Source organism: Urocampus carinirostris, chromosome 1 (genome assembly GCF_059441175.1).
Source record: "Urocampus carinirostris isolate Australia breed hairy pipefish chromosome 1, RoL_Ucar_1.0, whole genome shotgun sequence".
NCBI lineage: Eukaryota > Metazoa > Chordata > Actinopteri > Syngnathiformes > Syngnathidae > Urocampus > Urocampus carinirostris.
The window spans coordinates 63,515,489-63,540,248 of NC_142349.1; the positions used below are offsets into that span (position 1 = coordinate 63,515,489).

A 24,760-nucleotide genomic window follows, 5' to 3' on the forward strand; every position below is an offset into this window, starting at 1 on the left:
TTTGATAATAAAAGGGTTAAATTTTAATGTAATGAACGTTTTTTTTGTTTTTTTTGTTTTTAACAGTGGGGTGGGTGGGTGCATCTCTTAACCACTGGGGTCGTCGGGCACCATTTCCTGTGGTGTGTCTTGGGCAAGTACAGGCTGGTGGCGATTTACCAAAAAAAAAAAAAAAAAAAAGACAAAATCCCATTTTTTTATATCAGGACCTGTTTCATATTGAAAGGGTTTAACAAGAATGAATGCAATACATTTCTAGAGTTGTTTTTTGATACAACTATTGGTTTTAAAAAATGTTCTTCGATGTATAATTGATTCAAGAAATAAACCCGAGGATTTCTCACCTGTACCCACTTAATTCAAAGAAAAGTTTTTTTCTGGTGTGTTTTGGAATAATTGATTTAAAAAAAAAATCTCATTCCCATCACAATTCCAATTGAATTTTCATGCGTGTTACACTGTATCAGTTTGTACTTGAAATTACAGACGCTCCCCTATTTACGAACGAGATCCGGACGATAGTTCGTAAGCTGTATTCGTAAGTTGCTTCACTGCTATATTTTGTATGTTTAAGTTTTATATAAGTATGTTTCCGACCATTTTCTCAACCGCATCAAGCTTTCTTATTCCACTTAAATTTCAAATGCGACTGCTCGCCTCTTCCTTATACTTTCCACCAACCATATTAGATGGAAGCACGAGATATACATCAAAGCGGCACCGCCGCAAACGGCAGCCTTTCCAGCAGCTCAGTGTTATTTATTGTTTTAAGTGTCTGCTTCTATCTTCGGTGTTTTACGTCCCGTTTGACAACTCCACTTTGGATTACTTTCTATCCTATCGTTATGGTTTTAAAGCACAAAAATGCGTTTATTCGAGGAATCAACTCCTTGCCCTGAAGAATTCTCGTGCCGGCGTGATGAGGGGGCCCTATTGTGGATGCAGAGCCGAAGCTAAGGCTAGGCGGCTAGCGGCGTTATAAGTACCGTCCGTATTCATGGTAAATGTGAACCCTCTACCAAATAAGACCGAAGAACTGGCTGTGCTGGTGAAAAACATTAAAGCGCACGGGGAGTGCAGTTTGCTGTGTTTTACGGAAACCTGGCTCACGTCTAGAATCCCGGACGGTAACGTGAAGCTACCCGGAGCTATCCGGGGATACCCGGCTTCATCGCTGTTAGACAAAAACAAAGCCTGCCGGAAGCAAAGAGGAGGCGGACTCGCTATCTACGTGAACACGAGGTGGTGTAACCCTGGGCACAAAGATTTCCATCTGGTGCAGGGACGTCAAACTTTTGGACTAGCGTGTGACGTCATCCACTCCGCTGTGGCTAAACTACAACAAAGCACCTCGAAGCCATCCAGTTAATCTGTTAATAAACGACAAAAGGATGCTGCTGGAAGTGTGAATTTCCCTACGGGGATGAATAAAGTATCGTATCTATCTATCTATCTTAAACAATAAAAATGTCAAAGTTCTTAGCACGCTGGAAATATAGTATAGAATGTGGAAAAAGGTGCACACAATACAAATTCTAACTTACAGCAATGTCCGGATATTTTTCAACATCCTGCAAAAAAATGGTCGTAAGTAGGGGAGCGTCTGTTTACTTGAAATGATACTTGATATCACGCATAAAATGAGTCGCGAAATAAACGCAGGACATGCGTCTCACCTTGAGTTAATCTTGTATTTTTATCTTTTAACATTGGTAATATTCTTTTATGTATACATGCATACAGGGTTGGGTAGGGTTACTTTAACTGGATTACTTTTGGATTACTCCAATACCAAATGTGATAATAAAAGACAAAATAAACTAAATATGAATACAATTACAAAATTGTGTGCAGACTTGGGGAGTAACGGAATACAAAAATGATGTCGGCAAGCTGTTTGGATTTATTTTCATTTTGTTTCTGTCGCATTTTATGTTCGTTTTGCCGGAGATCAAAGAGATCAAAGCCAGGAGAGAAGGCTTACCACGTGTTGTGAGTCATAATTGTATTCATATTTAGTTTGTCTTTTATTAGCATACTTGGTATTGGAGTAATCCAAAAGTCATTGAAAGTAATCAAGTTAAAGTAACCCTACCCAACCCTGCATGCATATAGTTTCTTAGTTTCTATTTTTACGCCGGCAACTGTGTGGACAGCAAAGTAAGAATTTCATTGTGTTTTTTTTTTACTGTCATATGACAATAAACACTCAATTTGATTGGTTCTGCAGACACCCTCACCTGCACAGCATGGTGATCCGCAGCTACCTGCTCATCCAGCAATACACGGAGGCCATGATGGCGCTCACCTCCTCGCCGTCCCTGAGGGACCACATCACGCCCGAAACCCTGGCCATGGTGGAGGACCTGATCAACGCGCCCGGCCGGGAAGGCTCGCAGGGCCGGGGCCACATGTTGCTCGTTCGCGTTCCCTCCTTGCAGCTAGCCATGTTAGCGCACAAGCGGCTAGAAGACGTGAGGGATAAGCTGGGCCTCCAGTTGTGCTTCGCCGTGCTCCTGGGGAGCCCCGCCTCCGAGATCAGCCTGCCCCTCAACTTCACTTGTCGCCTACGGGTGAGATGTGCATTGTGGGATATTTTGCAACATGTGTCAGAGATGTTAATCGTTTTTGGTTTTCGCAGGCCTGGCGGGGATGCGAGAATGAAGACTGGGTGCCGCTGACTTACGAGGATCTGGAGGGTCTGCCCTGCATCGTCATCCTCACAGGGAAAGACCCCCTTGGCGAGACCTTCCCCAGGTATGTGTACATGTCTGTTTTGCATCCATCCATTGTTTGCACCGTTTATCCTCAGTAGGGTCACGGGGGTGCCGGAGCTACCTTCAGGAAGTGGGCAAGGGAGACCCTGAACTGGTTGCCAGCCAGTCGCAGAGCACACAGGGACGAGGGTTGGGTAGGGTTATTTTAACTGGATTACATTCGATGACTCCAATACCAAATATGCTAATAAAAGACAAAAGAAACTAAATAGGAATAAAATGATGACTCACAACACGTGGTGAGCTTTCTCTCCTGGCTTTGATCTCTTTGATCTCCGGCAAAACTAACATCAAATGCGACAGGAACAAAATGAAAATAAATTCAATTACTTTTGGATTACTCCAATACCAAATATGCTAATAAAAGACAAAAGAAACTAAATAGGAATAAAATGATGACTCACAACACGTGGTAAGCTTTCTCTCCTGGCTTTGATCTCTTTGATCTCCGGCAAAACTAACATCAAATGCGACAGAAACAAAATGAAAATAAATTCAATTACTTTTGGATTACTCCAATACCAAATATGCTAATAAAAGACAAAAGAAACTAAATAGGAATAAAATGATGACTCACAACACGTGGTAAGCTTTCTCTCCTGGCTTTGATCTCTTTGATCTCCGGCAAAACGAACATCAAATGCGACAGGAACAAAATGAAAATAAATTCAATTACTTTTGGATTACTCCAATACCAAATATGCTAATAAAAGACAAAAGAAACTAAATAGGAATAAAATGATGACTCACAACACGTGGTAAGCTTTCTCTCCTGGCTTTGATCTCTTTGATCTCCGGCAAAACTAACATCAAATGCGACAGAAACAAAATGAAAATAAATCCAACATCATTTTTGCCGTTCCATGTGTTCCGTTACTCCCCAAGCCTGCACAAAATGTAGTCATTTTATTCATATTTAGTTTATTTTGTCTTTTATTAGCATATTTGGTATTGGAGTAATCCAAAAGTAATTGAAAGTAATCCAGTTAAAGTAACCCTACCCAACCCTGACAGGGACATACATCGCTCAATTACACCTAGGGACAATTTGGACCGGCCAATTAACCTGACATGCATGTTTTTGGAATGTGGCAGATAACCTGAGTGCTCAAAGTAAACCCATGCAAACACGGGGAGAACATGCAAACTCTGCACGGGGAGGCAGCGGTAGCTGGAATTGAACCACGGACCGTAGGGGTGCCCGCTGACCACCAAGTCGCCATGCCGCTTACATTTGCATTTTCCATTTTCAAAATCAGTGATTGTCACTAAAAAGAGTGTATGTGTGTGTGAGAGAGAGAGAGAGAGAGAGAGAGAGAGAGAGAGAGAAAGAGAGAAAGAGAGAGAAAAGGTGGGTGGATGGAGCAAATGAAAGAAGGAAAGAGAATAGAGGAAGGAAACAACAAAGGAATGATCGGAAGAGAGAAGGAAGGAAGGAAAGGGGGGGCTGGATGGATGGAATGAAAAGAAGGAAATGGGGGGGCTAGATGGATGATTGAAAAGAAGGAAAGAGGAAACAAGGAAAAAGAGAAGAAGGAAGAAAGGAATGAAGGAAAAATTGAAGGAAGAAAAGAATGAAAAGGAAGGAAGGAAGGAAGGAAGGAAAATAAGGAAATGGGGGGGCTAGATGGATGGATTGAAAAGAAGGAAAGAGAATGAAAGAAAGAGTAAACAAGGGAAAAGAGAAGAAGGAAGAAAGGAATGAAGGAAGGAATGAAGGAAAAATTGAAGGAAGAAAAGAATGAAAAGGAAGGAAGGAAGGAAGGAAGGGACACAAGAAAGATATATGTATAGCTGGCAATTTTAAGTGAGTAGATAAGTAGGAATTGGCTACCTTACTGGTCAGATAGCCTTTATATGGATATTCTTGTAGCAGCTAGCTGTTGCTATCAATTTTAAGTGGATGGATAGCTAGTTTAGCTAGTTATCTAACCAGTTAATGAGACGGACAGATGGAAACACAGGCTAGCTTACTCTTCAAGCAGCCTTTATCTAGATATTTCTATAGCTGCTAGCCATAACTAGCAATTTTAGGTAGATATATATGTAGAAATTAGTATTCAGATAGCCATTATATAAATATTCTTTTTAGCAGCAAGTTATTGCTAGCAATATTAGGTATTTAGCTAGCTAACTTCCAGATAGCCTCTAGCTGTCCAGCTAGTTAAATGTTAGATAGACAGATTGATTCATTGATTGATGATTGATTGTCGTATGGCATAGCTGGATCTCAGTAGCCTAGATGGTAAGGAGACTGGGAGGTCGGTGGTTCGCGCCCCGGCCGAGTCATTCCTACGACTTAAAAAGTGGTCGGCGGCGCCCTCTGTTGGCTGCGGCTGCATCGGCTCGCTACAACGGGTCAGGTGCAATCGACATTTCGTTCTGTGTGCATTGTTACACAGAATGACAATACAAGGAAATTATTATTATTATCTTCATGATGCCGTGACACAAACCAATAGCAGACTGGCATCCAAGGACAGGTTAGCTTAATGCTAAATTACAATTTTTGGGTGAAATTCGATGTTTTTGTGAGATTGTTCACGCTTCCAACTAAAAGCAACTTCTATGCCATCTCCTGTGACTTTAAAGTATCTCCTGTGTGAAGTCAACAGTGCTGGGTCATTGTGATTTTCTAGTAAAATGATTTTCATTGAGTGGTTGAATGAGTCAATTTAACCCTACTTTCTATGATAAACCCAGTGATAGCATAATAACAACATAGCATTAGCATAATAAGACTAAGTGCCTTTTCCTTTTAATAGTAACAAAAAGTAGCTCTCAGCTTGAAAAATGTCAGAGACCACTGTACTTTACGAATGGATTGAGCCATTATGTTAATATACACCAGGGGTGTCATACTCATTTTGACTCAGGGGCCACACGATAGAACAAACATTCTCTCGAGGGCCGGACTAGTAGATCAGAGAGAAAAAAAAATGAGAGAGAAAGAAATAAGAGAAAGAGAGGGAGAGAAAAAGAGAGAGGATGGGAGAGAGAGAGCGGTAGAGAGTGAGAGGCAGAGAGAGAGAGAGGGAATGTGAGATATAAAGAGAAATAATAAGAGAGGGGGAAAGAAAGAGAGAAAAAGAAGGAAATCAGAAGAGAAAGAGAAAGAGAGGTGAAGAGAAAGGAGAAGGAAAGAAGAGAAGGGGAAAGCAAGAGAGGGAGAGAGAGAAAGTGAGAGGCAGAGAGAGAGAGAGGGAATGTGAGATATAAAGAGAAATAATAAGAGAGGGGGAAAGAAAGAGAGAAAAAGAAGGAAATCAGAAGAGAAAGAGAAAGAGAGGTGAAGAGAAAGGAGAAGGAAAGAAGAGAAGGGGAAAGCAAGAGAGGGAGAGAGAGAGAAAGTGAGAGGCAGAGAGAGAGAGAGGGAACGTGAGATATAAAGAGAAATAATAAGAGAGGGGGAAAGAAAGAGAGAAAAAGAAGGAAATCAGAAGAGAAAGAGAAAGAGAGGTGAAGAGAAAGGAGAAGGAAAGAAGAGAAGGGGAAAGCAAGAGAGGGAGAGAGAGAAAGAGAGAAGAGAGAAAAGGAAAAAATGAAGCGAGAGCAAAATAAAGTAAAAAGACGCAAGGAGAGAAAGGGAAAAAGAGGAACAAAGAAAGAAAAATTGAGAGAAAGAGGGATTGGAAGAGAGAGAGAAAAGGGGAGGAATAGAGAGAATAAGAGATAGAGAGAGAGGAATACAAGTACAGCAGCATTGGCTCAGGGGGTAAAGCGCTCGTTTTGGGATCAAGAGGTCACAGGTTCAAGGTTATATATGAAGTGTCCTTGGGCAAGACACTGAATCCTCAATGCCCCCCGATAGTAGGTGGTTGTTGACACTGCTATCGGTTAGTTAGTGCGTAAAAGAAAAAAGTGTGAAGCACATTGTAAAGCGCTGTGGTAGGTCTTCATTGACTTGAAAAGCGGTATATAAATGCAGACCATTTATTTAGACAGCGTTTGTGAGAGGCACCATGCTTTGGCGACATCAAGTGGACATATTTCAACCTGCAGCTCGTTTTTCTCTTGCGCTTCCCTCGTCGTTGTCTCGCGGGCCGGATTTAATCCCTAAGCGGGCCTGATTCGGCCCGTCGGCCGCCTGTTCAACACCCCTGATGTACACCCTATTTTATTGGAAGTGAAATAACAAGGCCTTACCCTTATTCCATTTCCAGGTCTCTTAAATACAGCGACCTACGTCTGATAGACTCCAGCTACCTCACACGTACGGCCCTGGAGCAGGAGGTGGGCCTAGCCTGCACCTACGTATCAGTGGGTGTGATCCAGGAACCCAAGAAGCTGCCCAGCCCCCGTGAGTCGGACGTGGAGAAGGTCATCGCCGTCACCATCACCAACGACGGCGAGGAACTGGAACGACCTCAGAGCAACGGCAGTGCGGCCACTAGAACCTCCGGGTCCTTGGTGGAGAACGGGGTCAGCTCTTCAGACAACCCAGACACCTCCTTGAAGCCCCCGGAGTCTGCCAACGTATCCTGCGTCAAGCAGGAGTGCGACTCCATGGCCAACCCTTCCAAAGACTCCAAGGCGACTCCCTCGCTATACTCCAGTTCCTCTTCCTCGTCACCGTCGCCCTCTTCTTCGTCCACGCAGAGACCGAGCCAGTCTACTCAGTGTGGACACTGTCCCAAACTGGCTCGGGTGTCTCCACGCACCATTATCATGTCCCGGCCGGCGTATAACCTCCTTTCAGCCGACACAGGGAGCCAGTTGAGTTCCTTCTCGCTGCTGCCCCATGCCGACGTCGCCTGGAGCAGTACGCTGAGGCCCCCCGTCACGTCCGGGATGCACGGCGAGGAGCAGAGTGCTTACTATCGGCAGTGGACAGTCGCGAAGCAGCACCACGCTGACTTCGAGGCGCCGTCCACACCGCACCCGCGACGACTACTCCTCAGCGGACCGCCGCAGGTAGGTACCTTCTCTGTCACAAGCCAGAAACCCGAGACAGGAACCAGTCGCGTTCGTTCACTCAGTTTTATTGATAAAGCAGGAGAGCAGGGCTTGCTTCCACGATCCGATGATCGACGGACACGGGTAGCAGGTGTCTGGAACGGAAGTGGCACTCCTGTGTCGAGCGAGGATAATCGTAGGCAACAGGGATACTGGTCGCTAGCCGGTACGGGAACACAAGGGCGGTATCGAGTCCAGAAAAGAGGTCGGCAACAAATATCAGGCAGGAAACGGGGCAAAACAGGTGGATGCTCGGGATGGCAGAACAGGGCAGAAACGGGTCCAGAAACAGGTCGGAAACAGGTATTAAGCAGAAGAAAACAGGGCAGGAAAATTTCGGAAGGTATGAGCTTGCCTAGCTGGGAGCATAGGTTCGCAAACGGTCTGACGGCTTCCTCTTGGAAGCCGGGGGTTTAAAAAGAGTCTCTGAACCAATCAGTGCTCGGGGATGTTGGCGCCAATTGGGCAGTCACAGGTGCCCTGAATCAGCAATCATGACATTCTCTGTATATGAAATTCATTTGTCCCCCGATCGAGTTTGTACATTTTGCTCATATCTCGAACACATTTTCCCCACTAGAAATAACTGAAAACAGATTAATCCGTTCCCAGCCTCCCTAAATTATCCAACTTAACACTGATTATTGTTGGCAATTAAATATTAAAAATGTAACGTTTACCAAATTGTTCGAATTAGTTATCTGACTCCATTAACCAAACACAACCTAGCCGACATTTTCACACGGGGGCAGATTTAATTTCATTATTAATTTAACTGAGTGTACACCATCGAAAATAGCCGAATTTGTCGAATTAGTGTCAAATTCATTTTAGCCGGGGACAAAATGCGAGAAAAAAAAAAATCTTACAGAGGCGGAACTGCTAACTAAAAGTGAAAAAGGGAAAGAAAGAGAGAGTGGGAGAGAAAGAGACAGGGATAAAAAGAGAAAACAAGGGATACAACCCAAAAGAAAAAGAAAGAAGGAAAGAGAGAGAGAGAAGGGAAGAGAGAGAAATAGGGAACGATCAGAAAAGAAAGGGAGAAAAACAAGGAGACAGGAAGAGGGAGAAAAGAGATAGGGAAATAGACTGCCAAATAGGTCAAAATGAGGAAAAAGAGGGAGAAAGTGAAGAAAAAAGAGAGCCAAAGAGGGAGAGAGAGAGAGAGAAAGAGGGAGAAAACGAGTGAGTGAGAGAAAGAGAGAGAAAAAAGAAAGAAAAAGCCAAGAGGGAGAGAGAGAGAAACCGAAAAAACGGAGAGAGGGTGAAGAGGAAAGGAAAGAGAAAAAAGGAAAGGAGAAAGCAGAAATTACAGCGGTAGAAAGAAAGATAGAATGACAAAGAGAGCGGAAAAAGTGTGAAAAAGGGAGAGAAACCGAAAAAAGAGTGAAATGGGACTAAAATAAAGAAAAATAGTGAGAGCGAAAGAAAAGGAAAGGAATAGATGAAGAGATACAGAAATAGGGAGGGAGAAATAAAGAGAAAAAAAGAAAGAAATAGCTCAAAAGAGAGAGAGAGGGAGAGAGGGAGAGATGAATGGAAAAAAGAAAGTGAAAGAGAGAGGGTGAAAAGGAAAGAGAAACAAGGAAAGGAGAAAGCAAAAAAGAGAGAAGTAGAAAGAAAAATAGAATGAGAAAAAAAGAGAAAATGAGAAAGAAGGAGAAACTAAAAAAAAAAAGCGTGAAAGGGGGAATAAAAGAGAAAAATAGCAAGAGAGAAACAAAGAGAGAGAAAGGAATAAAGAAATACAGAAAGAGGGAGGGAGAGAAAGAAAGTAGAAAAAAATCAAAAGAGAGAAAGTAAGAAATACAGTTCCAGTTGCTTTGTGTTGCTTGGCTTTGGCGACACAAGTGGACATATTTAAAACTGCGTTCTTCCCCTTGGGGCCCTAAACTGGCCTGCGGGCCACACGTTTGTAACCGTACCCTCAATAATCTTCATCAGGTGGGGAAAACAGGCGCCTACCTCCAATTCCTTCGCATCCTCTTCCGGATGCTCATCAGACTACTGGAGGTGGAGGTGTTCGACGAGGAGGAATCGGATGAGGAGGACCCAAGCGAAGGTACTCGGGCTAGGGGGTTTCCTTTTTAGGGATGCACCATCATTCTTTCCTCCTATTGATAAAATCCTGCCTCTGGAGACCGATACTGAAAATTGATGACGGTATTTTTAGTTTTGCTGTGGGATTTGGAACTTTGTTACCCTGTGCTGCCATCTCCTGGCTTAAAATCATAATTGCAACCTTAGTCAGCTTACTCATGATGCGCGTGCAAGTACATGCATTTTTTAGAAGCGATAGAATAAAGTTTTCTTTTTTCATCTTTGTGGGGGTTTAGGTTAACGTTTGGATTCACTGTTTTTATACTCCGCTGACAAATAGAAGGAATAAATTGGCCGGGGACCTGAATGACATCAGACTCTGGCCAACAGCGAGAAAGAGAGATAGAGGAAGAAATGAAAAAAAGACAGACAGAGAAAGAAATGTGAGGAAGAAAAGAGAGAGACAGCGGAAAGGAGAGGGAGAAAGACAGAAAAAAGGGAAAGAAATAAAAAGAAAGAGAAGGAAAGGGATACAAAAGAGAGAGCAAGAATAAAGGGGAGAAGAGAAAGGAGTAAGATAAAAAAGGGAAAGAGGAAATAGAAAAAGTGAGAAAAAGAGAGAAAGAAAGAGAATGGATAAGAGAGAGGGACAGAGAGAAGAAAGAAAGAAAGGGGAAAGATAGAGAGAGAGAAAAGAAGAAAGAAAGAAAGAAAGAAAGAGAGAAAGAAAGAGAAAGAAAGAACGAATGATGACTAATATTTCACTTAAACCATAAACTAACAGTGCAGGGAAAAAATTACTAAAAGGCTTACCAGCAACTTGTATGAAGTTACATAAAAACTTAAACCGCTCCCTGATGTTTTTCACAACAGAGCGTGGAATTTAAAATTGTGGGCTCTCCTATTTTAGAGCCAGATTGACTAATGTTATGGTAACAGCTAATCACTCAGCTTTCCACTTTAGCTGGCTTTTTATGCTTACTCTCAATGACAAACACACTTGCTTGATTGATAAACTAATGTTATGATAAGAGCTAATATATCAGTCTCCACCTGAACATGCTTCCCTATAACAAGTTAACTACACTTTTTACACATATTTTAATTACACACACGCTTTTCTACCACGGACTGTTTACTCCGCTTTAAGGTTCTTCCTACTTCAGTGACTCCACCCCCTGCAGCTTATCCAATCAGAAGATGCGGGGTGGGTAGCATTAGAGATAGGAAGCGGGAGAGAGGGAGGGAGGGAGAGTCCTGACTTCATCTGAGCCTGAATAACCCAGATTCGGAAGGCTAAAAAAGACTTTCACACCACAGACGTGCCAGAAAAATCAACGTCTTTGAGCCCTCAGTGGCCTGACATCGAGGACATGCGCAAACTACCATTCGACCCAAATCCCCGAGACACCAAATTCCGAAAGGCCAGCCCCGTCCACTCCGACAAGACGTCGAAGCGCTCCAGAGGTGATCCGTTTTTTTTTTCATTTCTATTCGTTTTCCTCCATGTTCACCGATGAATGACTTTTTTTCGCCTTCAGTCAAGAAAGAGGAAGACGGGAATCGAACCGAAGCCAGACGTCAGACCAAATCCATTCGGCTCACTCGCTTCGCCGCTCACAACGCCTTCCATCATTGTGAGCAATGTCACCATTATTGTGACGCCAGCCCTGTAACGCAGGTGAGTGCCACCAGAGGGCAGTCAATCAAAGCAAGAACAGTCCATTTTACTTCAAATACAGTGCCTCCTCTCTGATTTCTGCGTTTTTTGCATATACAGTGAAGATATTTTGCTTTTTCTCCCACTTCGAAAACATGGAGGGGTCTGAACTTTTCATCATAGGTGCATGTCCATTGTGAGTGAGATAAACTAAAAAGAAAAATCCAAAAATCACTATGCATTTTACTTCAAATACAGTGCCTCCTCTCTGATTTCTGCGTTTTTTGCATATACAGTGAAGACATTTTGCTTTTTCTCCCACTTCGAAAACATGGAGGGGTCTGAAATTTTCATCATAGGTGCATGTCCACTGTGAGTGAGATAAACTAAAAAGAAAAATCCAAAAATCACAATGCATTTAACTTCAAATACAGTGCCTCCTCTCTGATTTCTGCGTTTTTTGCATATATAGTGAAGATATTTTGCTTTTTCTCCCACTTCGAAATCTTGGAGGGGTCTGAAATTTTCATCATAGGTAATAATAATAATAATAATAATTTCCTTGTATTGTCATTCTGTGTAACAATGTACACAGAACGAAATGTCGATTGCATCTGACCCGATGCAGCCGCAGCCAAGAGAGGGCGCCGCCGACCACTTTTTAAGTCTTAGGAATGACTCGGCCGGGGCGCGAACCCGAACCTCCCAGTCTCAAAGCGGGCGCCTTACATGTCCATTGTGAGAGAGGTAAACTAAAAAGAAAAATACAGAAATCACAAGGCATTTAACTTCAAAAACAGTGCCTCCTCTCTGATTTCTGCATTTTTTGCATATATAGTGAAGATATTTTGCTTTTTCTCCCACTTCGAAATCATGGAGGGGTCTGAACTTTTCATCATAGGTGCATGTCCATTGTGAGTGAGATAAACTAAAAAGAAAAATCCCAAAATCACAATGCATTTTACTTCAAATACAGTGCCTCCTCTCTGATTTCTGGGTTTTTGCATAAACAGTGAAGATATTTTGCTTTTACTCCCACTTCGAAATCTTGGAGGGGTCTGAAATTTTCATCATAGGTGCATGTCCATTGTGAAAGAGATAAACTAAAAAGAAAAATCCAAAAATCACAATGCATTTTACTTCAAATAGAGTGCCTCCTCTCTGATTTCTGCGTTTTTTGCATATACAGTGAAGATATTTTGCTTTTACTCCCACTTCGAAAACATGAAGGGGTCTGAAATGTTCATCATAGGTGCATGTCCATTGTGAGAGAGATAAACTAAAAAGAAAAATACAGAAATCACAATGCATTTTACTTCAAATACAGTGCCTCCTCTCTGATTTCTGCGTTTTTTGCATATACAGTGAAGATATTTTGCTTTTACTCCCACTTCGAAAACATGAAGAGGTCTGAAATGTTCATCATAGGTGCATGTCCATTGTGAGAGAGATAAACTAAAAAGAAAAATACAGAAATCACAATGCATTTAACTTCAAATACAGTGCCTCCTCTCTGATTTCTGCGTTTTTTGCATATACAGTGAAGATATTTTGCTTTTTCTCCCACTTCGAAATCATGGAGGGGTCTGAAATTTTCATCGTCGGTGCATGTCCGATGTGAGAGAGATAAACTAAAAAGAAAAATACAGAAATCACAATGCATTTTACTTCAAATACAGTGCCTCCTCTCTGATTTCTGCGTTTTTTGCATATATAGTGAAGATATTTTGCTTTTTCTCCCACTTCGAAATCTTGGAGGGGTCTGAAATTTTTATCATAGGTGCATGTCCATTGTGAGAGAGATAAACTAAAAAGAAAAATCCAAAAATCACAATGCATTTTACTTCAAATAGAGTGCCTCCTCTCTGATTTCTGCGTTTTTTGCCTATACAGTGAAGATATTTTGCTTTTACTCCCACTTCGAAAACATGAAGAGGTCTGAAATGTTCATCATAGGTGCATGTCCATTGTGAGAGAGATAAACTAAAAAGAAAAATACAGAAATCACAATGCATTTTACTTCAAATAGAGTGCCTCCTCTCTGATTTCTGCGTTTTTAGCATATACAGTGAAGATATTTTGCTTTTTCTCCCACTTCGAAAACATGGAGGGGTCTGAACTTTTCATCATAGGTGCATGTCCATTGTGAGAGAGACAAACTAAAAAGAAAAATACAGAAATCACAATGCATTTAACTTCAAATACAGTGCCTCCTCTCGGATTTCTGCGTTTTTTGCATATACAGTGAAGATATTTTCTTGTTTTTCGTGGCTCATTTCAGCGATTGGTTGACATTGTATAAGACACTGTTTTCTGTCACATTATCACAAAGATGTTGCTACGGTATAGGCGGAACTCCCTCCCACAATGCCTTTCTTTTCTTGGTTCAGAAATTTGTGTGTTTCATAAAGACTTAGTGAGCGTGAGTACGTGTTTTTTTTTACTATTTATTTACTATGGTTCCCAGGACCTTCAGTGATGCTAATGGGTGAAAGGAGAAGATGATAACCATGGAAACAAAGCTTGCGATCGTCACGGAATTCTTAAAAGGCACATTGTTACCATCGCTTAGGAATATGGCTGTAACCAGTCGTGATAGGGACATCTTTCGAAGGGACATTGTGTAATGTCAATCACTAGTTTTGTGTCGTGCAAACGAAACCGGTGCTAAAAAGCACAAGAGAGATTACAAACTACGTAAACCAAAGTGAACAAACTGCACTATTTTTCTTCTCTTTTAAGTCTTTCACAAGGTTTTGGGTTTCTGGGTTACCCTTAGCAGCAAGATAGCGGACAATCATGTTTTGTTAAATAAATACAAATTTCTCTATTTTAAAAATGCATTTATTTGATAGTTCAAGAACTTTTGCTTATTATTCAGATTTATATTGTTTTTTCTTAATGAGTGAAGTTTATTTTACCACTAGGAAGCGCTAATGTCCCTTTAAGAATAAGGAGGTCCTCGTGTGTGAGAGTTTGAAAACATGTTTCAATTTTAACCTACCATCTCCTTCTCCCTCTGCATCCACCCGGCACTCCACTGTACCAGCCCACAAAAATATTTTTTTATTTTGTTTCATATTTATGTTAATGTTTTGCTGTGGGTTACCAGGGGTATGGTAAGAATAAGCTAATTACTGTATATTTTTATCCTCCGCCATATACAGTAATCCCTCGGTTTTCGCGGTTAATGGGGTCCAAGACCACCCGCGAAAACTGAAAATCCGCGAAGTAGCGGCGCCCCTTCAAAAATGCTTAAAAAAACGTATACAGGTATACAGTATACCCCCCCCTGTATACAGAACACCACATAGAATATGGGTAGAGAGAGAGAGAGAGTGAAATACACGAAACCACACACAATTAGCCGTGTTTAGGTAGTACAAACAACCGCTCGCTTTTGGCATAAAAAGTCTAATTTAAGATGAAACGTGACAGAAGAGAATATACCGTAAATTCCGGACTATAGAGCGCACCTGATCATAAGCCGCACCAACCACTTTTTAGGTGAAGCGCCACTTTTGTTCTTACACAAGCTGCACCCATGTATAAGCCGCGTGCGCCCGCATTAAAACTTGTGTCTCAATCACAAGACCAACCCAGACCAGTCTATAGATTCCATGATTGAAACTGAATAGATAGTACACAATTCTGGAACCACAGTTGGCATCATAAACGGAAAAATGATACCCGTAATTAACGTATGATGCAGACTTGTAAAGTCCGGGTCCTGTTGAAAGTAATCCAAGGAAACAAAATGTATATTTCCAAAGTTAAGGGTGGGAAAAATATATATCCGCTATTGTCCGCTGCGACAAAAGACAGATCTACCGGTAACTCAGCTTTACCCCAATTCCCATCAGCCCCCTTCTTTTTGATTCGTCCGTAGAACACATAACAGAATAAATATCTAAAATAAATACATTACAAAAATATACAGTTGCAAATACATATTATACATGGTTACACATATTTACGAAGAAAGACACTGAGAGAGTTTTCAAAGCTTTAATAATAATAATATAACTTTCATCCCAAACCGTGCCTTTGAAAGGTACCAACACGCTAGTAGGATTATTATTATTATTATTGGTATTATAAAGTAAAACTTGAGATGAAATGTGACAGAAGAAGCTCAGGAGGTAGAGCGATCGTTTTTTTTAGGATAAGGGATCCCAAAAGAGAATATACTTACGTCGCCTGGCCGATTTCCTCCTCGATAAACTGAGCGCCACATAAGAAGGGGGTGAGGTGGGAGGAGTTGAAGGAGGGGGGGTGAGCGAAGCGGTAACTCACCATGACTAAGCATTGTGTCAGGGCCTCCCCCTCCCCTTTACAATAAGAGTGTCCACACCGTGTCCTCAGTTGACATAAGCTCGCGCTTGCTCGAGTCAATAAATGCTTTTATTTTCCACTGTAATAGTTTCACCTTTCGATACCCACCTAAAAATTCCCGTGTGTTTCAGTTGTCGGAGTGCACCTTCCACGCTTTCACCTTCTGTTCGTCGATGCTGGGAGAGGAGGTTCAGCTTCAGTTCGTCATCCCCAAAGACAAAGAGCAGCACTTTGTCTTCAGTCAACAAGGGAGTCACTTGGAGAGCATGCGTCTGCCTCTGGTCTCCACTCAGGTTGGTTTACTTCGCTTCCTTCATATTTCGTTTTCAAGCATTACAGTAGTTTTTTTAGCATATTTTTAGTGTGGGATTTTTGTTGAAATTCAGTGTTTTTTGTAGTATTACTCTAGTTTTATTGTTGTACTATTTTTGCAGAGGTAGTTTTTCCATAGTAGTAAATTCCCAGTATTTCTCTAGTATTTTTGTTGTATTATCATAGTAGATTTTTAATTTTATGTCTGTAGTATTTTTGTAGTACAGTATTACAGTACTTGTATGATTTTGGTGTTTTTGTAGTAATTATTTTTCGGAATTTTACTATTTCTGTTGTATTATGTAGTATGCTCAGTAGAAAATGTTTTGTATATCTGTAGCATTTCTGTAGTAAAATATTACTCGTATTATTTTGGTAGTAGTGAATTCTTAGTATTTCTGTAGTTTTTTTATTGTATTACCATAGAAGATTTTTAACTGTATTTCTGTAGTATTTTGCAGCATTACTTTTATGATTTGGGGTTTTTTGTAGTCATACTCTATTATTATTTTTCATATTTTTGTACTATTTTTGCAGAGGTAGTTTTTCCATAGTAGTAAATTCCCAGTATTTCTCTAGTATTTTTGTTGTATTACCATAGTAGATTTTTAATTTTATGTCTGTAGTATTTTTGTAGTACGGTATTACAGTAGTTGTATGATTTTGGTGTTTTTGTAGTAATTATTTTTCTGAATTTTACTATTTCTGTTGTATTATGTAGTATTTGCTTAGTAGAAAATGTTTTGTATATCTGTAGTATTTCTGTAGTAAAATATTAAAAATATTACTGTAGTATTATTTTGGTAGTAGTGAATTCTTAGTATTTCTGTAGTATTTTTATTGTATTGCCATAGAAGATTTTAAACTGTATTTCTGTAGTATTTTTGCAGTATTACTTTTATGATTTGGGTTTTTTTGTAGTCATACTCTATTATTATTTTTCATATTTTTGTACTATTTCTGATGTATTATGTCGTCTTTCAATAGTAGAAAATGTTATGTATATCCGTAGTATTTCTGTAGTGAAATATTACTGTCGTATTATTTTGGTAGTATTTTTGTCGTATTTCCGTCTTGGAATTTTTGTATGTTGTTTGTTGTAATACTTCTGAAGAAGTATTTCTGGGGTAATATTTTTTCTGGTAGTGTTTTGTATTTTAGTATTGTGAAGTGGTATATTTAAAGTATTTCTGTAGAAGTATTTTTGATGTATTCCTAAAGCAGTATTCTAGTAATATTTATGTACTTTTTGTAGTCTTCACGTAATATTGTTTTTGTCATATTTAGTATTTTTGTAATACTACTGTAGTTGTATTTTTGTAGTGATTTGGGGGTAATATTTCTGTAGTATTTTTATCAGAGTGGTTTTGGAGTATTTATATACTATATTTTCTTTTCCGATTGAAAGAATAATAATATATGAGGTCCCTGTTTTAAGCAATTCATTTGATATTTAGTTTTCAAGCGTTATAGTAGTTGTACTTTTTTTAAATGATTTTCTTAGTATTTCTTTAGTCGTATTCAGTGTATTAGTCGTATTCAGTGTAAGTTCAGTGTTTTTTGTAGTATTACTCTAGTTTTATTTTTGTACTATTTCTGCAGTGGTAGTTTTTCCATAGTAGTGAATTCTTAGTATTGCTGTAGTATTTGTATTGTATTATCATAGTAGATTTTTAACTGTATTTTTGTAGTATTTTTGCAGTATTACTTTTATGATTTGGAGGTTTTTGTAGTCATACTCGATTGTTATTTTTCATATTTTTGTACTATTTCTGATGTATTATGTAGTGTTTCAATAGTAGAAAATGTTTTTCATACCTGTGGTATTTGTGTAGTAAAATATTACAGTTGTATTATTTTGGTAGTATTTTTGTCGTATTTCTGTAGTAGAATTTTTGTAGTATCACTGGAGTTGTATTTTTGCAGTATTTCTGTTGTAATACTTCTGGAGAAGTATTTCTGTAGTAATATTTCTCTGGTAGTTTTTTTGTGTTATAGCATTATGAAGTAGTATTTTTGAAGTATTTCTGCAGAAGTATTTTTGATGTATTTCCAAAGCAGTATTTTAGTCATATTTTTGTAAATTTTTGGAGCATACACGTAGTATTGTTTTTGTCGTATTTCTTTAGTATTTTTGTAATATTACTGTTGTTCTATTTTTATGATAATTCTAGGGGTAATATTTCTGTAGTATTTGTATCATAATATTTTTGTAGTATTTATATTTTATTTTCTAAATGAAAGCAAAATGATATATAAGGTCCCTGGTTTGAGCAATTTATTTGACATTTAGTTTTCAAGCGTTAGAGTACTTTTTTAAAGTAATATCTTTAGTATTTCTGTAGTCAGATTTTTGCTGAAGTCCAGTATTTTTTGTACAAAAGTCAATTCCATTGAAGTTGGGAAAAAGTTTAAAATGTCAGTAAAATTAGAATAGAATGACTTGCAAACCTTTTCTAACCCATATTTAAATGAATACACCACAAAGACAAGATTATCCATGTTCAAACTCATAAACTTTATTTCCATAAGCAAATAATGATAAACTTAGAATTTTATAATTGCAACAAGTGCCAAAGTAGTTGGGAAAGGGGCTTCTTCACCATTGTGTTACATCACCTTTCCTTTTAATAACACTCAATAAACGTTTAGGAAGTGAGGAGACTAGTTGTTGAATCGTTGATAGTGGAATCCTTTCCCATTCTTGCTTTATGTACAGCTTCAGCTGTTCAACAGTCCGGGGTCTCCTTTGTCTTATTCTGCGCTTTATAATGCGCCACACATTTTCAATGGGAGACAGGTCAGGACTGCAGGCAGGCCAGTCAAGCACCCGCACCCTCTTACTACGAAGCCACGCTGTCGTGAGACGTGCAGTGTGTGGCTTGGCATTATCCTGCTGGAAGAAGCAAGGGCGCCCATGGTAAAGATTCTGTTTGGATGGCAACATACTTTGTTCCAAAACCTGAATGTACTTTTCTGCATTAATGGTGCCTTCACAGATGTGCAGGTTACCCATTCCTTGGCCACTCATGCACCCCCATACCATCACAGATGCTGGCTTTTGCACTTTGCGTGCATAACAGTCTGGGTGGTTCTGTTCTTCTTTGGACCGGAGGACACGACGTCCACAATTTCCAAACACAATTTGGAAAACTGACTCATCAGACCACAGAACACTTTTCCACTTTGTATCAGTCCATTTTAGATGGGCTCGGGCCCAGAGAACCCTGCGGCGTTTCTGGATGTTGTTGATGAATGGCTTACGCTTTGCAACATAAAGTTTTAACCCACACTTACGGATATAGCGTCGAACTGTATTGACTGACAGTGGTTTTCCAAAGTGTTCCTGAGCCCATGTGGTGATGTCCTTTACACATTGATGTCGGTTCTTAATGCAGTACCGCTTGAGGGCTCGGAGGTCACGGGCATTCAATAATGGTTTACGGCCATGCCGTTTACGCACAGTGATTTCTCCAGATTCCCTGAACCTTTTCACAATATTATGGACTGTAGATGATGATATCCCTAAATTCCTTGCAATTGTACTTTGAGGAATGTTGTTTTTAAACTGTTCAACAATTTGCCCACGCAGTTGTTCACAAAGAGGTGAACCTCGCCCCATCCTTGCATGTGAATGACTTAGCTTGTTCGGGTCTCCCTTTTTTATACCCAGTAACAACTCTCACCGGTTGCTAATTCATCTGTTCACCTGCAAATAGTTGGTTGATTTCCATTCATCCACTTTCTGAGTAGTTATTGACACCTGTCCCAACTATTTTGGCACGTGTTGCTGTCATCAAATTACAGAGTTGATGATTTTCTCCCAAAACAATAAAGTTTATGAGTGAAGACAATAAATATGTTGTCTTTGCTGTGCATTCATTTAAATATGGGTTGAAAAGAATTTGCAATTTACTTGGATCAATTTTTATTTGCAATTAACACACTTTCCCAACTTCATTGGAATTGAGTTTTGTAGTATTACTATAGTTTTTTTGAACTATTTTTGCAGTGGTTGTTTTTCCATAGTAGTAAATTATCAGTATTTCTGTTGCATTTTTGTTGTATTACCATAGTAGATTTTTAAGTGTATGTCTGTAGTATTTTTGTAGTATTACTGTACTTTTATGATTTTGGTGTTTTTGTCGAAATACTCGATTACAATTATTACGTATTTTTTTATACTATTTCTGTAGTGTTATGCGGTATTTTCATAGTAGAAAATGTGATGTATATCTGTAGTATGTCTTATAGTCCGGTGCGCCTTATAGTGTAGAAAATTCGGTACTTTGGGTATTAATTTGCATAAAGGTGATATTAAAATCCTTAACATGTTTTAATATATACATTTCATGTTGGTCCGTAGGACCCCGACCTGTTGAAGAGCCCCATCTTCACGCCAACCACGGGTCGCCAGGAGCACGGCCTGCTCAACATCTACCACGCCATGGAAGGCGCCGCCCACTTGCACATCCTGGTGGTGAAGCACTTTGAGATGCCCCACTACAGGAAATACTGGCCCAACCACATCCTGCTGGTCCTGCCCGCCATGTTTAACAACTCCGGTGTCGGTAAGCTAGGCAGTGTTCATTTTACCTGTGAAAAGTGATGGGCCCCGGGGACTCGCATGCTCAAAAATCTATGGGTCCCAACCAATGTTCCCTGTAATTTTCCTTACGGGTCTGAGCGTTCACACAAAGTCGGTGAGCAGCGCTTGAAACAACAATGAGCCACCATAATCCCAAGTGTGGCAAGATAATTCATTATCACACATGTCCAAAATTTGACATCAAGTTACATTTTGTTGAGTTTCCGGCAATGCAAAATGATTTTTCTCTTTTGAATGAATTGACTCATGTACTATTGCAAAGGTTGTACAGCCGACAAACGTTTTTTGTTTTTACAATTCTTTCACAAGTTATTAATTTATTTTTATTTCCTGATATATTTTGTCGCATAATATTAACATTTTGGTGGGCTTATTGAGTCGGTTGTACGACACAGGACTGTACTTAATCACATTTTTAGTGGAAGTACAATGTTGGCAACAAGATTCACTTGATATCATTGGAAATTATTTGAATGCAACACAAACTTTTTCTTCTTTTTTCCGTGGTTTTTTTTTCGACTTTTTTAAAATTTGCTTTTAAAAAAGTCTCATTGTGTTTATTTTTTCCGAGCTGTTACTTTTTTCTTTTTGTTCTCCGTTTACTTTTTTCCTATGTTTCTTTCTTTTCTTTTTTTCTGGCTTTTTTCTAAATGTTTCCTTCTTTTTTTCTCTTACTTTTGTTTCTTTTTTTTCCCAGCTTTTCACTACTTTTTCATTTTGGTATTTTTTTCTTTTTTGTTCTATTCCCCCCTTCTTTTAAGTCATTTTGTGAATAGTTTTACAAAATATTTGGCCATGTTGGGATTAAAGAAGCAAAAACAACCTGAAGAGCTGTTTAGGACCCGAAGGCTTTTAGTGAGCCGAGCCAAAGAAGCCGGTTCTCGACAAACTCAACTAACTTTCTGTTAAACTTCGTTCGACATTGACTTCAAAATACCGCATTTAGGACACAATGTCAGGGGAACCCGTGTATTTTTACCTTTATGCACTGTAACTTTGACTTAAAGTCGCTTCTTAATTAGTAATTTTGAGCCCTCATTTTTGTGCGCTGGCTAGATTTTCTTGTGCGCTGAGAATGTGCGAGCAGTGCGCAATTGCGCAATTGCACGCGCGCAGCTTAGAGGGAACACTGGCCAGGTCACCAAAAATAATATCCACTGCATTTACATGACATCAGGATCCATCTTCTTTCCAGGCGCCGCTCGCTTCATGATCAAGGAACTGTCGTACCACAACTTGGAGCTGGAGAGGAACCGGTGGGAGGAGCAAGGGATCAAGCGGCAGGAAGTCTGGCCATTTATCGTCATGATGGACGACTCGTGCGTGCTTTGGAATGCTCAGCAGGCCAGTGATGGAAGGTGCTGAATACGAATGTCATAAAATTATTAAGAAAATATGAGGCGGGAGGGGGGTTATTATTCAAGTTATCTCGTTTAACTGGCAGATCATTTTGCCTATTTGAAGTACCATAAATTCAAAGTCAAGTCATGTTTATTAGTCTCAAAGGGCTGTACAGACCACAGATTATTGCAAATCACAGACTATTATTACACCATCCCCTGATCTAAAACCTACATGAGGGCAAGGGAAAACTCAAAACCCTCAACATGAGGAAAATGAAGAAACCTTGAGAAGGGACAGTTTTAAAGGGCTGCACAGACCACAGATTATTGCAAACTACGGACTATTATGACACTATCCCCTGATCTAAAACCTACATGAGGGCAAGGGAAAACTCAAAAACCTCAACTTGAGGAAAATGAAGAAACCTTGAGAAGGGACCGCACACGATGTAATCCCCGTTCCAGACTACAGAGATTCTATAAACAAGGCCTGATTGTCATTAGAATGTCTTAAATGCAATTTTTGAAAGTCTTAAAATGTGAACACAATAATAAGATTTACATAAGGTTTAGTAACATTTATCTATTGTCTTTTTTAATAATTCACTGATTTACTTTGGTGGCAACATGGCCTGCCCACAGTAACGGAACTATCAAAACGGTGATGTAGTTTCAGTTTTTCCTTGTGCTTTTTAGCACTCGTTCAGTGTTCTCGTTTGCCCGCGTCCCCGCGTCCTAGACGCATCATTTTTGCTGGGGACGCATTGTGTCAAATCAACGTGCGTCCCCGGGACGCAACCTTTTTGCCACAAAATTGTCATTACTACCCGATTACTTTTTTAAACAAAGATTTACTGCACTCCAAACTTTTCTTCAAGCAGATCCGCCATTGTTGTTTTGGTCTCGCGGTTCGAGTTTTCCTCTGGACGCCGATCTCGGCCAACGAGATCTCGTTGTGTAGTGAAAGGAAGTCCGTCTTTTTTTTGAGAACCGGCTTTTTTGGCTCAACTCATTAAAAAGAGCCGGCTCTCAAACGGCTCACTTGCTTTGATGCATTATATTGGGAATTATGATGTTGTATAAAGAAGTGAAGAAAAAAAAGGAAGTATAAAAGGAGAAAATAAAAAAAGACAGGTTTGTGGTGATCAACAATAATTTGATGCAGAAAATGAATTAATAATTTGATGATTAAAAGTGAATGAATATATAGATTTATATAATATATTTGTCGCCGATTTACGATTTCAACCTCGATAACACTAAATTTTGGGGACCCATAGATCTCTGTTGGGACCCATAGATTTTTGAGCATGCGAGTCCCCGGGACCCATCACTTTTCAGAGGTAAAATGACATCTAGTGGTCATATAATGCAGACTGTCCCTTTAAATTCTAGCAAAACATTATCAACATCTGGACATTCTCTTTATCCAAAAGATACTAAAAATAAGTCAAGTCCCAATTATTTGGATAGCCCTTAATCACAAGATGTCTCAAAGGATTGCACTGGATTCCAATGACACCATCCCCTGATCTTAAACCGACATGTGGGCAAGGAAAAACTCAAAGGCCCAATCCCATTTCTCTCACTCGGCCCTGAGGACCCTCCAGTGAGGTCCCTCGATAGAGGAGTGCCCTCCGCCGGTGGAGTGCAAAGTGGAGATGGTTTGGACAAGACTTGCAAGGTTCCACCCCTGTCCAGGAGATGGCGGTAATATTAATTGGCTGTAGACCTCAGTGACGTATTGGTCTACGTCACATGTAAACAACTCGAGTCTCAACCTGTGGTGTGTCAGTTGGAGAGTTCGTGCAACGTTAAAAATGCCCGCTACAGCTGTGTTATTACCGATTGCCTGAAAGCTCATCATCTTTTCCGTGTCTCCAATCAACGGAGGAGAAATGTGCTATACTGAAGACAGCTTCGGCGCTATGTAGTGCTGATTCATCTTTACAAGGTACGTACACTCATTAAAAAAAATGACCCGTTCGGTCAAATACAGTAAAAGTTAGCATACAATGCACGTTCACATAATACCTTATGTCTGTGTAGACATAAATGGCAATCTACTTATTAGTATCTTAATGCCATTTTATGACATATAGTAGGGGTCTTTAGTGTGTGACATGATGAAAAGTAAACAAACAAGAACAGTCCACCTGACCCTTAAGCTGACATAATATCGTCACCAAACTTCCCTGTACGACCCAAAAACCTTAGTTCATAAGGAATTTAATTCAAAAGAGTTGTCATTGGATATAAAAAAGCTCATTTCAACATTTTTTCATGATGCTTACATCATCTATGCCCACATTTATGTCTAAATTGTTTGTTATCTATTGTGTTCCAGAGTGGCTGTCCCATAAGCGTGGACAGGTTGGACAGGAATGTTCCCATCCTGTGCTTATGGTTCGATGTGAAGTCAAAACTCATTCAGGACTTGAGGTTGAGCAAGAAGGTCATGTGGGCCCTGCAGGAGCTGCTAAAGAGGGAACAGGGCCATGGCTGGAGGGCCTATACTGGCTGGCCCACGGTCTGTCCTACCGTGTGGTGTCACGGGTCTTCAGGGTTCCCAGGTCCACAATACACAGAATTGTCCACAGTTAATATGGAATAAATTGCCCAAAAGCCATGTTTTAGGCTTTGGAAGTCAGACCCACATTTGCATTCCGTGCTTTTCTGCATTACTATTCAATAAACATCTTTATTTTGAGTAACACCTTGGTGGTTT

At 39.9% G+C, this 24,760-nt stretch overlaps 1 protein-coding gene and 1 long non-coding RNA gene across 2 annotated transcripts in view; both read left to right on the top strand.

Annotated features, from left to right (window-relative positions):
• The window catches only part of greb1l (GREB1 like retinoic acid receptor coactivator), a 100,892-nt gene that overhangs the window by 55,328 nt on the left and 20,804 nt on the right, over nt 1-24,760 (top strand). Inside the window, exons 20-28 of the mRNA XM_088348140.1 lie at nt 2,231-2,573; nt 2,642-2,757; nt 6,941-7,691; nt 9,678-9,795; nt 11,094-11,240; nt 11,315-11,454; nt 15,900-16,061; nt 20,447-20,651; nt 21,885-22,047. Coding sequence (XP_088204266.1) covers nt 2,231-2,573; nt 2,642-2,757; nt 6,941-7,691; nt 9,678-9,795; nt 11,094-11,240; nt 11,315-11,454; nt 15,900-16,061; nt 20,447-20,651; nt 21,885-22,047 — 2,145 coding nt within the window. The remainder of the gene's footprint in view (nt 1-2,230; nt 2,574-2,641; nt 2,758-6,940; nt 7,692-9,677; nt 9,796-11,093; nt 11,241-11,314; nt 11,455-15,899; nt 16,062-20,446; nt 20,652-21,884; nt 22,048-24,760) is intronic.
• LOC148376522 (uncharacterized) lies at nt 23,606-24,746 on the top strand. Its single transcript, XR_015852075.1, has 2 exons — nt 23,606-23,986; nt 24,380-24,746. It is a non-coding gene; the product is annotated as an uncharacterized LOC148376522 (long non-coding RNA).